Source organism: Bidens hawaiensis, unplaced genomic scaffold, assembly GCF_021521415.1.
Source record: "Bidens hawaiensis isolate Kalapana, Puna unplaced genomic scaffold, B.hawaiensis_p1.1 tig00044784_1, whole genome shotgun sequence".
NCBI classification, from domain to species: Eukaryota; Viridiplantae; Streptophyta; class Magnoliopsida; order Asterales; family Asteraceae; genus Bidens; species Bidens hawaiensis.
In genome coordinates this window covers 6,365-20,504 of record NW_027497963.1, presented here as the reverse complement: position 1 = coordinate 20,504, position 14,140 = coordinate 6,365, and the positions used below count along the sequence as shown (strand labels likewise).

Below are 14,140 nucleotides of genomic sequence, written 5' to 3'. Positions count from 1 at the left end.
ATAACATTTGCGTAATTGAGCTCCATTCCATGTTCTTGGGATGGGAGTGCCATCGAGCCTTTCGAGCCGGTATGCGCCCTTTCCCAGAACCTGTTTGATAACGTATGGCCCTTCCCAGACCGGGGCCAACTTTCCTGGGCGTTCTTGGTTCGAAGCCTCGTTGTTACGCAGTATGTAGTCTCCTTCCTTGAAGTTGCAGAGTTTTACCAGCGTGTTGTAGTACTTTTGCATTTGTCGTTTGTAGTTCTCTTCACGCACTGCGGCTAAGTCTCTGCGTTCCTCGGTTAGCATAAGATCCAACCGTCTTTCCGCATCATTGTCTTCTGGCTGACTCAAGACCCTTGGTGAGGGTAGACCAATTTCGACCGGGACCATGGCTTCAGTGCCATAAGTGAGGCTGAACGGGGTTTCTCCCGTACTGGCCTTCTTCAACGTTCTGTTTGCCCAAAGGACGTGCGGAAGCTCGTCCACCCAGCCGGATCTGTGTTTCAAGAGTCTTTTCTTTATGCCTTCGACGATGCTTTTATTTGCTCTTTCCACCTCACCATTTCCTTGCGGGTGTGCCACTGAGGTAAAGGTGTGAGTGATTTGAAGTTCTTTTAGCCACAAGTTATATGTCACACTTACTGAAATCTGAAAGCATGTTGCTATTAATTTGTATATTTTTGCTTTTTTATTTAATTTAATTAAAATAAATGTTGAAATGGGAAGAGATTAAATGTATAATACAATTAATAATTTTAAGAAAAAAAATACACTAGTTCTCATCATCGTTTTCATTGTAGTGATAAATGTCTAACCTTCGTCTTCCAAATTCATAATATGTAATATGTTGCACGTATACATTACGTTGTTTCTTTTTTCTTTTTACCTCACACCGTCGGATTTTGCACTAGTATGATGCTACTTCATGAGTTTCTTTGTTTTATTGGTTTTCAATTTGTGCACAAAAAAATATACATTCCATCAAAAATATACATGTGCTTGTACCATACTTCTCTTACGCCCTGTTTTTGAGTTTTTTTAAAAGAGGAAAATGAAAGGAAAACTAAGGATAGTTAAAAAATGAGTGTTATTGAGTTTTTTTATGATGAAAAGGAAAGGAGTAAGAGGAGTTAGGAGGGATTAAATTAATGTATTTTTTCAATAAGTTATCCTCCTAAAAATGGGATGATTACTAAGGATAACTATTTTTTAACATAGTTATCATTTACTTTCCTCTAATTTTCTTCCAACTCAAGAACACATCTAATTAAAAAAAAATTTCTTCTCTTCCTTTCTCTTTCTTATCCTTCACTCTTCTTTCATTTTCTTTCCTTGGTTAAAAAACTCAAGAACAAGTCGTTAACTTGTGCACAAAATATTATATATTCCACCACTGAAAAGTGTCGATTAAAACCAAAAAAAAAATAAAAAATAAAAAAAAAATGATGTCCTTATTGGAACCAACATCAAATATTGTATAGATCATGGATTCATGGGGTTTGAAAAATGGCCGGAACCTTGAAACCCTTTTACCTTTTAAGGTGAAATTTAAATATCCTTAACCCGGCTCATATTATATATTCGGGTCTAATTAAGGATTTTGCGAGTCAGGTAACCGAATTTCAAGGGTCCGATCCTTATCTTGCTCACCCCTATGGACTTCAACACGTGTTTATAGCAATTCTATGACTCCCAAGTTAGCCTCATAATAAATGTTTAATGTCCATCCACGTCGTTCTTTGCAAATGCTTATCAATCTTTAATGCCCTTCCCTGTCGTTTTTTGCGAATGCTTGTCATAAATGTTAATTATACTTTTTAAAACATGACAATTACATACCCTAAAAATCTATAAATACTTTTCCCATCATTAATTTTCAACATTTGTAAAACACACAAACAAGAAAATTGTTACAATCACCTTAGTACTCAAGGTTCATGGCATCATCGTAACTCCGAAACAATCTTAAGATGTGTACAAAACATGAAACCACAAAACTAACAACATTCACAAATCCCCGTTAAAATACAAACCGTGTCTAGTAGGGTTGTGCAAAGTCGGTTCGGTATGGTTATAGGGGGTAAGACCATAACCATAACCATAACCATAACCATAACCATAACCATAACCATAACCGAGGTTTGGTTTTGAAAGATTGCTTAACCATGACCATAGTCCATAACTATAACCGAATGGTCGGTTAACCAGTCAGTTATAGGTCAGCTTAGGTTGATTGTCCAATGTATTTTTTACGATTTTTTCCCTTTATTCAAGTTAAAATTAGTTTGGTTATGGTGTTCCAAACTCAAATATAAAGTTATAAAACTTAAATATGTTGGTTCCAAGCTTGACTGGGAGTTCCAAGCTATGTTATAATTATAAATAGTTGCAACATAAATTTACAAGTTCAAAGTTGGATACCAAGGTATAAAAGATTGAAATTGAGGTATAAATTTGGGAAAAACATGAACATACAAGGTTTGATTCAGGGTTCAGTTAAAGTCGGTTAAAGGAAACACATTAATCATAATAACCAAATAGTCAATTAATCATATTCACTTAAACATAAGTGTCAGTTTTGTTCGGTTATAATTCGGTTTTTGCTCACCCCAAATACCTAATATACGCTAGTGTATCATTATCTACCAATAAATAAATAACAGAATTCATCACAGTCCTCCAACATCAATGATAAAACAAATAAAATAAAATAAAAATATATTTAAAATGTTTGCTCATGGCCAGTGCTATGGATCATCTCAGAGACTACTACCCAACACAATGGAATATGACACCGCTTGATGTTCGACTAGTTACTTTGGGTTTTACGAATCTTATTATTTCGTCTCAAAGTTTGTAAGTCATAATATACAAATATTAACAAAAATACGAGTAATATTTATGTACTTTTAATCGTTTTGTGTAAATAACAGTTAGGTGAATAAAAGCAATAGAGTAATACAAAAAATAAATCCAGGGAAAAAAATAAACAAAAAAGTAACATCAACGCCTTTCAACGATAAAATAAATATAAATAAAATAAAATAAATTTAAATGTTTGCTCATGGCCTGTGTTATGGTTCATTGCAGAGACTGCTACCAACACAAATGGAATATGACAACCCCCTGTCCGGCAACGGGAAACGCCAAACAAACGATGTCTCAAACGTTAAAGACACGGCTTGTTTTTTGACGACCTACGACGGGTTTTATGAATATTATTAATTCGTCCCAATTGTAAGTCGTCAGAGGTAAATATTAGGAAAAATAAAAGAGAATATAGGTACTTTGATATTGATTAATAATACCAAATTATAGAGTTATTAACTTATTATAAAACAAAGGTAACTTAAACTAATAAACTCTACGTAATCTTTAAATCTATGTTACTCGTTTAATATTTATTTATTTTTCTTATTTTTAATTTGAATCCTCAAGAATAATGTTTTTTTACAAGAAACTCTTAACAAATACTACATAATGAAAGTGACAAAAATCTAATAAATATCCGTGTATAAACAAGTACCTGGTTTGTGCATATTTATGTCACTTTAGAGTCGTGTGACATAATAATAATGTCATGCATTATGCATAGAGGTGCAAACGAGGCGTTGGAACCGAGCAGCTCGTAAGCTACTCAAGATCAGTTCGTGAAAAGCTCGATTGAGCCTAACTTAAACGAGCCCGAACTTCATTTATCAAACTCAAGCCTGCTCGTGAGCCTAAACAAGCATGTCATTACTATAGTTTTTGCAATAAATATTTATATATTTAGTCGCCTCAACTCATTTGCACATCTAGACTTATGCACGTAATACTTCAAACTCCTACTCACGGGTGAAAGATATATGGTGACCGGGGGTGGCCCTGCTTCCAGAGGCGGACCTAGTAGGCAAGTAAGGGGGCTGTCGCCCACCTTAAATTTTATTTTTTAGTGTTATTTGTATGTGAAAATCCCGATCACCCCCCTTAAAATTAGTGTTAAGTCCCGATGTCGCCCCCCAAGAAAATAATTTCTGGGTCCGCCACTGCCTGCTTCCCCATGTTTTACTCAGTAGTGTAAATTTAATCGTTTTCATCCAAAATATTTGCACCCCTCCCCCGCGTTATTGTCCAAACTTCACTACTGCTCCCACTTGTTCAAGACAACAACTCACCTGGCATGATTTATTTACATAGATTTCTAACAAGTGACAAGAGTTAATCATGTCATAAAAGTCTAATACTAAGTTGTTTTCTGACTTGTAATATACTAATGATCAAAAGATGTCCCGTTAATCGAATCCATATGACCGTGAATTTTTTCATAATAATTATCTACATTACTTGGAACAAACATGTATCAAAATTCAAAATCAACCTTTAGAGTTGGGTTTTTTTCTTAATTTTCAATATTATTTTATTTTGATCAAATTCTTTATATAACCAAAGTGACGACAATTTAATACATATAACCAAGTGAACAAATAAAACATCAAGACAGTTTGGCCGAGTGGTCTAAGGCGCCAGATTTAGGCTCTGGTCCGAAAGGGCGTGGGTTCAAATCCCACAGCTGTCATGTTCTTTTTATTTTTTTTGTAAATTATTATTAAAAACAAATTATTTATAGAAAGTATACTATGGAAGATAGTGAGATAATCCCACACCTGTCATGTCTTTTTTTATTTTCTATTTATTATTATTATTTTTTTTTTTTGTAAAATATCAAAACAAATTATATTTATAGAAAGTATCCTATGAAAGAATGATGGTTAATAAAACCTTTTTTTTTTGTTTGTAAAATAATAAAAACAAATTATTTATACAAAGTGTACAAATTATTTTTAAAACAAGAAAGTAATGTTTGAATTCTTGCTAAAAGGTGAGAATCGCGATAATAGGTCGATAGAATATTCAAATATGAATAGAATTACAGAACGGGTATGGGACGTCTGATAGTTGTTTGAAATTAAGTAGCCAGACGCGTTAGTTTTACATCATTACATGTTTTACAATTAGTCATTTGCATGATAGTTGTTGCTTGCAATGTATATATGTGTTATCTTTGTATAATATAATACCGTCATTCAAAAAAAAAAGATTATTCGGTTGTGAAATGGATGACTTGTTTGGAGATTTTGGGTCGTGTTTAATGTGATTACTAGCTGCGTGCCCGCGCGATACAGCGGGGTTGCACGCAAACATGACATCGGATGAGTAACTGGTGTTACTGTTTCTGTATGTGCGTGACTTGACAATATTACGCGTGTAACCCGATGATAGTATACTCATATTGCGGCATTGGAATCTTAACCGGTGTTAGTAAGCACGTAACACAATGACTTTGCATGCTCAGTCAGGTGTTGGTGCGCACGTAACGCTACATTGAACTCGTCTTGACCCGCAACCCGTTCGCTTGGCAATGTTCTAACCGAAATTCGTTATGACTTGACCCCTTTCAACCCAACCCGTCCCGACCAAACCAAATTAACCTTTTTGTATCGACTCATTCCAACTTTAACCTTTTAGACCCATGACCTGAACGGCCGAAACCGCCTGATTCGTTTGCCGGACTTTAATGGTAATCACGTAACACATTAAGTTTTTAAAATGAAAAAAGTATAGCAATACCATACTCAAATTAAAGAGAATAAAATATTTGTTTTTATGGTATAATGTTTTTAAAAAAATATTAGTGTGTGAAAAAGTTATATACGTTTAAACGTCGTCGGGGTAGTTGGTTTAAAATAAGGGGTATATATGTAACTATTATATAAATTTACAAAATGTGATTAAAGTTAAAGGGTTAAACTTGTAATTATTTTTTAATATATTAAAAATAAACCGTAACATTTTGGTTATGCTAAATGACAAAATTGTCAAAATACAAAATTGCCCTTAAAATCACTGTATAGATATGTTGGGAGTTGTAACCGTATTTGATGTACCATTTAATATGTTCATATGTTGTCACATGAGTTTTGCTTTATTATTTCATGGGAATTTAAACTTTTGAGATTTTGGTGATTTGGTTGTCACGGGTGTTACTGTTTAGTACATGGAAGTGGATGTGTGACCAAATTACCGAATTGTTACAAAACCGATGATTCGGTTTTATGCTTTTCGTAAAAAGCAAACTTTCGGTTCAATCAGTTTTGGTTTTCCATTCTATTAACCCCGAAAAACCAAACTAAACTTATAAGTTTAGTTTTTTATTTTGTATTTTAAGTAATTCATAATAATTAAATTTATACTATATTGCAAATGTATGATACACAATTAATTATGAACGAACAACAAATATTAAGCCCAAACTCATCTTTTTGGTCAACTTTTTTTTCAAGCCCAATAACAAAACTGGAACCGAACCAAACTCGGACCGAAATTATTAAAACCGAACAGATTTCAAAAACTTAAAGCCTGTTATTTTGGTTTTTGATTTGCTTTAGGTCAATTTTAAATAATGAGTTTTGAGATAATAATAATAATAATAATAATAATAATAATAATTATAATAATTGTTTGAAGTATACTTTTGGTTACTCAAAATACAAAACCATTTAATCATAACTTTGCACGTAATCATTTTATTAATTTAAAATGATATTATCTTATACTTGTTAATTATTATTATTATTACATTTTACAACATCACATATGCATCTCATATACACATATATAGCCACCACCCTCTACCATTCAAACAAAACATCTCCACAATGCCATCAGCAAACCCTGAGTCATCCGATCAAGACCTCGAACCCTTCATCGAGGTCGATCCATCAGGAAGATATGGTCGTTACAACGACCTATTAGGGTCCGGTGCTGTTAAAAAGGTGTACAGAGGATTTGATCAGCAAGAAGGCATAGACGTCACATGGAACCAAGTCAAACTAACCAACTAGTATCGGAAATCGAGTTGTTACAAACTCTAGATAACGAAAACATCATCGTTCTTTATAGTTTCTGGATGGATATTGAGAAAAGTACCTTGAATTTCATCACCGAGGCATGTGCTTCGGGTAATTTGAGAGATTATAGGAAGAAACATAGACACGTGTCGCTTAAAGCCATGAAGAATTGGTCAAGACAGATTCTTAGAGGGTTGGAGTATCTTCATACTCATGAACCATGCATTATTCATAGAGATCTTAATTGCAGTAATATCTTTATTAATGGTAATATTGGAAAGGTAAGTATGTTTTCTAATTCTAATTTCTAAATACCATAATTCTATTGTTGTTTTGTAGTTATGTTGTTCTATTGTTGTTCTTAAGCCTGTAAATGAACTGGACGAATATGAAAGTACGAGCATGTCCGTGCTCATTTATTCACGAACAACTTTCACTAAACAAGCTATCAAACATGCATGAACAAGAAAATGAATGTGTTCATGAATGTTTATGCTTGTTTGTTGATGGTATAAAAGAACGGTTCGTGAACGTAAACAAATGAAATTAACTGAGCAACCACCAATAAAGTGTAGATATGAACATAAATATGATGATAAGTTTTATTAAAACCAAACTAAGAATTATAAAACCAGTTTAAATTTAATGTTCTAAAAAGAATATGTAAACAAACAGACTCAAACAAAGGTTAGCTATCAACTGTTAGGATTCTCATTTAAGAATGCTTTCATGTCAACAAAAAAAATTAATTAATAGACAAATTTTGGATTTTACACACTCATATACTGAACAAAAGGATCTGATTGCAATAAAGAGGTGGGTAAGCGGGCAACAAGTTGCGCCTCCCACCCCATTTTGTATAATGACGTAAGTGAAAGAATATAGGTGAACCTAAATGAACGTATGCAAATGGACGTTGATGAACACAATAAACGAGCATGAATTTTATTTGAACTAAATGAACAAGAAAAGAAGTGTTCATGTTTAGTTCGTATATTAAATAAAACAAACATAAATTAACAACATGTTGAACATTCACAAACAGTGAACTGAACATTCATTTCGTTTACAAGCCTAGTACGTTGTTTTATTGTTCATGTTCACATATAATGTGCTTATTGTGTTAAGCCATGGTGGCATGGTCAGGTTAAAATTGGGGACTTGGGTTTAGCAGCAGTGGTGGGTAAGAACCATGTGGCTCATACATTACTAGGAACACCCGAGTTCATGGCTCCAGAGTTGTACGAGGAAGATTACAACGAGTTAGTTGATATTTACTCATTCGGAATGTGTTTGGTATGGCTACAACGGAAATACCATATGGCGAGTGTGATAGTATTGCTAAAATATATCGAAAGGTTACAAGTGGTATTATGCCTCAAGCGTTTAGTAAAATCATAGATCCTGAATTGAAAGCGTTTGTTATACGGTGCATTGGTCAACCACGCTCAAGACCTTCTGCGTTCGATCTTCTTCAGGACCCGTTTCTTGGTGTGACTAGTAGTGAAGAGAGTGATGGTAGTACCTAAAGACGTTTATGTATATATGTATATAATCAATTATATACAAGTCATCAAGTATGTAAACAAAATTAAATCAAGAATCATAAAAGTTGCATAAGCACTGTATTTATTGTTTTAACCGTAAGATGGTATATGGTTATCTATCTCAGTGTAATTTTTATTCGTTTGTAGGTGTATTAATTTTTATTAATCTCAATTATCATCTTTTGGTCGTTGTCGGTCCCAACTTATAAATTGGTTGCTGACGGTCCTATCTTTTAACGCATATGTTCTCAATGGTCAACGACTAACAGAATCCTAATACCGGTTACTTGCATGTCGCCGGAAAAACGTTTTTGGGCGGAAAACTCAAATTTTTTTCGGGAAAACTCAACATTTTCATCTTAAGCATCTTTGAACCTTGGATCGGACATTCAAGAACATTTTTCTATTAAAAGCCCCAATTATTGAGTTCTTCGAAACCCTAGAACCATCGTCGGAATCAGTTAGTAGTGCTCAAGTGGTGTTGGTGGGTTGGTGGTGAGTCAGTTGATTATGGTGGTGGTGTCATCCGGCAAAAAAATATGACTTATCTGGTTAAAAACGTTTTTCCGGCTACATACAAGTAATGACATTAAGATTCTGTTAGTTATGGACCGTTGGGAACAAATATGATAAAAGATGAGACTCGCAGCAGCCAATTCGTTAGTTAAGACCGACAACGATCAAAAGATGATAGTTAAGATTAATAAACAAATTTACTTTTTTTGTACTTAATATTATTGAAATGTTATGATTTGAAACAAAATGTAGGGTTTTGGTAAGGGGGAATTAAGAAAAAGAAAAACTATAAAAAAGAATTATTGGGGATTGAGTAACATGGGAGAAAACAAAACAAAGAATAAGGAATAAAAAAATGGAGGAGTTTAGGAGCCGTGCCGTCCTGGTTGTTAACTTATGCAACAAACCACACAATTAAAGACTTCACCTTCACGTCATATATACATTCTTTGACATTCCACTCTTTCATATTACTAGTTTTCCTATTTTTAAGGTATACATATACATTGTACATGTGTATGTATAGTATATTTGGATCGGACTTATATACATTATGAGCTTACGACTACAAGCAATACGTTCGTTTGGTTGTAGGAGAAAACGAGTGGTTGCAAAAACCTGGTTTCGACGGGAACTTGTTTTCGTACACCCTATCTTGTAAACATACACCCTCTTTTCTGTAAACTGAAAAGTAGACGACAATTTACTGTGTAACTTTTTTTTTGTCTTTATCTCTTAGAGTGTATGAAAACTAGAACCCTTTTAGATTATACGTTCAATTAGATTTTGGGTCAAACACAAAGCAACAAAAGTAAATCTACGTGTAAATTTATAAATAAGAACAAAAAGACTTGTAATTATAATTATAATTATATATATATATATATATATATATTGTAAATTTGAACCTATAGCATATTAATTACCTAGTAAATATAGAGTTATAATATGTAGAGTCAAACCAGACCTATGAGGTCGATACTATAACTACTATACGTTTCGGTAATTATTACTAAAGGTCATAATAAATTTTTTGACATGTAACATATTATGCACAAAAATAAAAAGTATAAACACTAAATTTCTAAAATATATTTACATAAATCCATAACCGAACAGTCAGTTATTTTTTCAGTGTCGAACAAATACTATTAAACCGATAACTTACCATCTTTGTCAACCTTAATAATGGATTCACCAATTAAAATCTTCACACAACTTAGGGTTCTTTTTGTTTGCTTGATAACAAAACATATTATTACACATATAACTTAAAGTTGAAAATTTCACATGTACATAATAACATAAATATAAAACAAGTTGAATTGGTTTGTAGTTGAATTAGGACACAATATATGTAGAGATTGTCAAAAAGGACACATGTAACATTTTCAAACTTCCCATAATTCAAGAAACCATCTTTGATACCTTCAAAATATTACCATTTCTTCTACTACATGCATGCACTCGTGTGCATGCATCTTACTTTGACCAACATCTGTGACCCTCCATTTAATCATCCAATGGCTAGGATTAATCCAAAATCATCTGGTTTTCTGGATTCTAGAAGTACTAACAATGTACTATTATTATTATTATTATTATTATTATTATTATTTATTATTATTATTATTATTATTATTATTATTATTATTATTATAACCTGAGGAGATCCGGATCAAGCAATTATATCCATGTAAAGACTCAAAAATGATGGTTAAATTCTAAGTTTGTTTGTAAAGTTTGCAAGTTTACAATTTGCTTGTTCTTGTATAGTTTACTACTACTACTACCTTATGGATGGTTCTACACCAAAAGATAATAATATTTCATTGCTTTCAAGTCCTTTTTCTTCTCCAAATGTTAGTGCACTCCTCAAGATCAAGATCATTTCATGGTAAAGTTTGAATCTTTAACACGTTTATCGAATCTTTAGTAAAATTAAAACATACCCTTTTGATGTTTATCTTTCTTTTCGGTTGTTTTCATCGTAGGAGTCAAGAAACCGGCTTGCCAGCTTCGGTTTGTGTTCGTGTTGGTGATAGATTATTCAACCTTCACAAGGTTAGTTTGTTTCAATATAACAAAAAGTCTAAAGCATTGATAATTTATCTTTAGGGAAAGTTAACGTACAAACTAAAAAACTGTACTAACTACTAAATATGTGAATCAAACAGTGTAATTATATATACTGCAATTACACTACGTTGGATATATAATTACATTACTTGATTCTCATAGTTAGCATGTTAATATTATTTGTGTTTGATCCAAACCCTTTATCTTTTGATTGTTTATGCAGTATCCTTTATTTTCGAAAAGTGGATACTTTAACCGAGAACTAACCAACTCTAACGAAGTTGAACTGCCACAAGATTTCCCGGGAGGGCCCGAGACATTTGAAATGATCTCACTTTTTGTATACGGGTCATCCACTTTAGTCGACCCGTTCAACGTTGCATCTTTAAGATGTGCAGCCGAGTTTCTTGAAATGACCGAAGAATACAGCTCGGGTAACTTATGTGAACGGTTTGACATATACTTAAACCAAGTTGTGTTACAAAGCTGGGAGGACACATTTATAGTCCTCCAAAAATGTCAAGCACTCGACCCATGGGCCGAGGAGCTTTTAATCGTGAGCCGGTGCATTGAATCCTTAGCCTTCATGGCTTGTATGGAGATTCTTGATCCCGAAAGAAGAAGAGACCAGCCGGTTGTGACACTAGAAGCTTTAAGCACAAAAAGATGGAACCTTGACATGGTTCAAGAAATCTTGACACAAGATGTTTGGATCAAAGATTTGATAGCTCTCCCATTCGGGTTTTTCAAACGAGTTATCGGGTCGTTGAGAAGACAAGGTATGAAAGAAAAGTATGTTAGTCCGGTTGTGTTATTCTATGCGAATTCGGTCCTTTTCGATCAAAATGGTCCCAAAGATGATATGCATAGTTTACTAAAAGGGATTCTTGATTTACTTCAAATAGGTGAAAAGAGTAGTAAAGTAATTCCAGTAGGATTTTACTTCAGTTTGTTATCTAAATCCTTAAAACATAAGTTGGATAAAGAGTATATTATAAAGTTACAAAATCAAATTTCTGGTGTGTTACATTTGGCTCAAGTTGAGGACTTTTTACTACCAGAAAGTGTGACAGATGATGTGTCTAGTAGCATTGAAGTGATAACAATGGAAAGCATATTTTCTACTTATGTTGTGTTTCATATGTGCCCGAACAACGGTAGTCCTTCCCCTTTTGCTTCGGTTGTTGGAGAGTTGTGGGACGCGTATCTGACTCGTGTAGCTAGTGATGCAAAAATATGCGCGAAAAGATTCATGGAACTAATTGAAGTTATGCCAATATCATGTAGGCAAAACCATGATCATCTTTATAAGGCATTGAATATCTTTCTACAAGTAAGTTCCTTCACTTCTTGCATCATAGTTTACAAATAATAATTTGCTAGTAAGTTTGACCACGTTGACTTTTTTCGCTTAGATATCCTGTTATCGATATAATTACAAATAACCTTAAATTAGGGGTGTTTGTGGTACAGTTCAGTGCAGTTTTTGACTAAAACCGAACCAAAAACCAAACTTTCGGTTTTGGGTTCGGTTCGGTTTTGGATGCGATATTTTCGGTTTTGCTAATCGAGCCAAAAATTTTTGGGCCGAAAAAAAACTTGACCCAAGACAATGAAATCGGGCATGATTTTTTTTCTTTAAACTAACGATTAATTAATAGAATATTGAATATATGAACTTCAAATATTAAAAGCTAATAATGGATACATTTAAAATCAAAATTCAAAGTACCAATATTATTAGTTATTAACCATATGTAAAAACCAAATATATTTGTTATTAACCATATGTTAAAACTAAATTAATGGTCATCGGTAGATTTTGTTTTAATGGTCACGGTTAAGATATTATGGTTATTTCAGTTCTTAACAAAATACAAAACCAAACCAAGACCAATATATCAGTTTTTGATAAAGTTCAAAACCGAACCTCCGGTTCAAAACAAAAAACAATCTGATTTCGGTTCGGTTTTTTTGGTTTTTTCGGTTTTGTGCATACCCCTACCTTAAATTAAATTTTTTTTGGTTATCTTTTTTATAGGTAAATAAAAATATGGTTACCTAAAACATAACAAAAATCAAACCAAAGTTGGTTATAACTTATAACTTATAATGTATTGCAGGCTCATATTGAGTTGTCACAAGATGAAAAGTGTATGGTATGCAAATACCTCAACTGTCAAAAACTATCAAATGAAGTTTGTATCGAAGCGGTTCAAAACGAACTAATGCCATTACGCTTAATAGTACAAGCACTTTTCGTTCAACAACTAAGCACACACAAAGCATTAAAGGAATGCTCGGATTCATTCAGATATGCACATTACGGAGACTTCTCAGGAAGCATCCCGAGCTCAAGATTCGCAAATTCAAGAAGCCAAAATCTTGCAGAAAGCCCATGCGTTGACGTAGACGACACAAGCAACCAACCACTCGGTTTCTTGCTACAAAAAGATTCAGAAAAAGAAAAACCCGAGCTTTGCAAGAAGGAATACGAGTCGACAAGCTTTAGAATTCAAACACTTGAACAACAGTTGATGGTTTTGAAAAGAAGCATTCAGTTACAAAACACATCGAAGAAAGTGGACCCCACGAGGGCGTACGGGTTGGAAGGAAGAACAATGAGTAAGAAGAGAACACCTCTTGGTCAAGTGACTAGTTGCATAGGAACTGTGAACTTGGCATCACAAAGGAGGTATGCTAGCAGGTTGTTGAATGTGTTTAGGAGATTTAGTTTGTTCGGTAGAACGAAAGCGAAAAAGAAACCGAGTGTAACCGGTGTTAGGCCGAAATCAGTGTAAAGTGTTTACTTAATATATGATTCATATGTATGCAACATTTTATGCATGAAAGTCTGAATCTGGCTTTCACTGGTTTCCTTCTTTAACCCCTTAAAGATCACCTACCTAGCATAAGGCTTATGATCAATTTCGGTTTGGGTTGAAACCGGTTCGGTTTAGTCAATAAAAGTCAAAATCAGTTTATGATCGGTTTCGGTTCGGGTTGAAACCGGTTCTTGACAAGGTTACGATCGGTTTCGGTTTTAGCCGGTTTCGGGTTGGGACCGGTTTTGGTGGTGAAACTTACAAACCGGTTCCGAACCTAAGGTTTCAATCGGTTCCA

General features: G+C 33.7%; 1 protein-coding gene, 1 non-coding gene and 1 pseudogene across 3 annotated transcripts; all 3 read left to right on the top strand.

Moving 5' to 3' along the window:
• The first annotated feature begins 4,463 nt into the window (after nucleotides 1–4,463).
• Nucleotides 4,464–4,543, top strand: TRNAL-UAG (transfer RNA leucine (anticodon UAG)). The gene has a single exon. It is a non-coding gene; the product is annotated as a tRNA-Leu (tRNA).
• Nucleotides 4,544–6,650: 2,107 nt separating this feature from the next.
• Nucleotides 6,651–8,606, top strand: LOC143595197 (putative serine/threonine-protein kinase WNK11; annotated as a pseudogene). The gene is made up of 2 exons (XR_013146483.1): nucleotides 6,651–7,156; nucleotides 8,022–8,606. The product of XR_013146483.1 is annotated as a putative serine/threonine-protein kinase WNK11 (transcript).
• Nucleotides 8,607–10,660: 2,054 nt separating this feature from the next.
• On the top strand, nucleotides 10,661–13,844 carry LOC143595196 (BTB/POZ domain-containing protein At5g48130-like). The gene is made up of 4 exons (XM_077074295.1): nucleotides 10,661–10,835; nucleotides 10,933–11,002; nucleotides 11,241–12,350; nucleotides 13,141–13,844. Exons 1-4 carry the CDS (start codon nucleotides 10,735–10,737, stop codon nucleotides 13,816–13,818), a joined length of 1,959 nt encoding a protein of 652 aa, XP_076930410.1. The 5' UTR covers nucleotides 10,661–10,734; the 3' UTR covers nucleotides 13,819–13,844.
• The last annotated feature ends 296 nt before the right edge of the window (nucleotides 13,845–14,140 follow it).

Coding starts and splice junctions, on each gene's coding strand:
- LOC143595196 (XM_077074295.1), top strand. CDS start 10,735: ATGGATGGTTCTACACCAAAAGATAATAATATTTCATTGCTTTCAAGT. Junction 10,836..10,932: donor AAGATCAAGATCATTTCATG/GTAAAGTTTGAA, acceptor TTTTCATCGTAG/GAGTCAAGAAACCGGCTTGC. Junction 12,351..13,140: donor CATTGAATATCTTTCTACAA/GTAAGTTCCTTC, acceptor AATGTATTGCAG/GCTCATATTGAGTTGTCACA.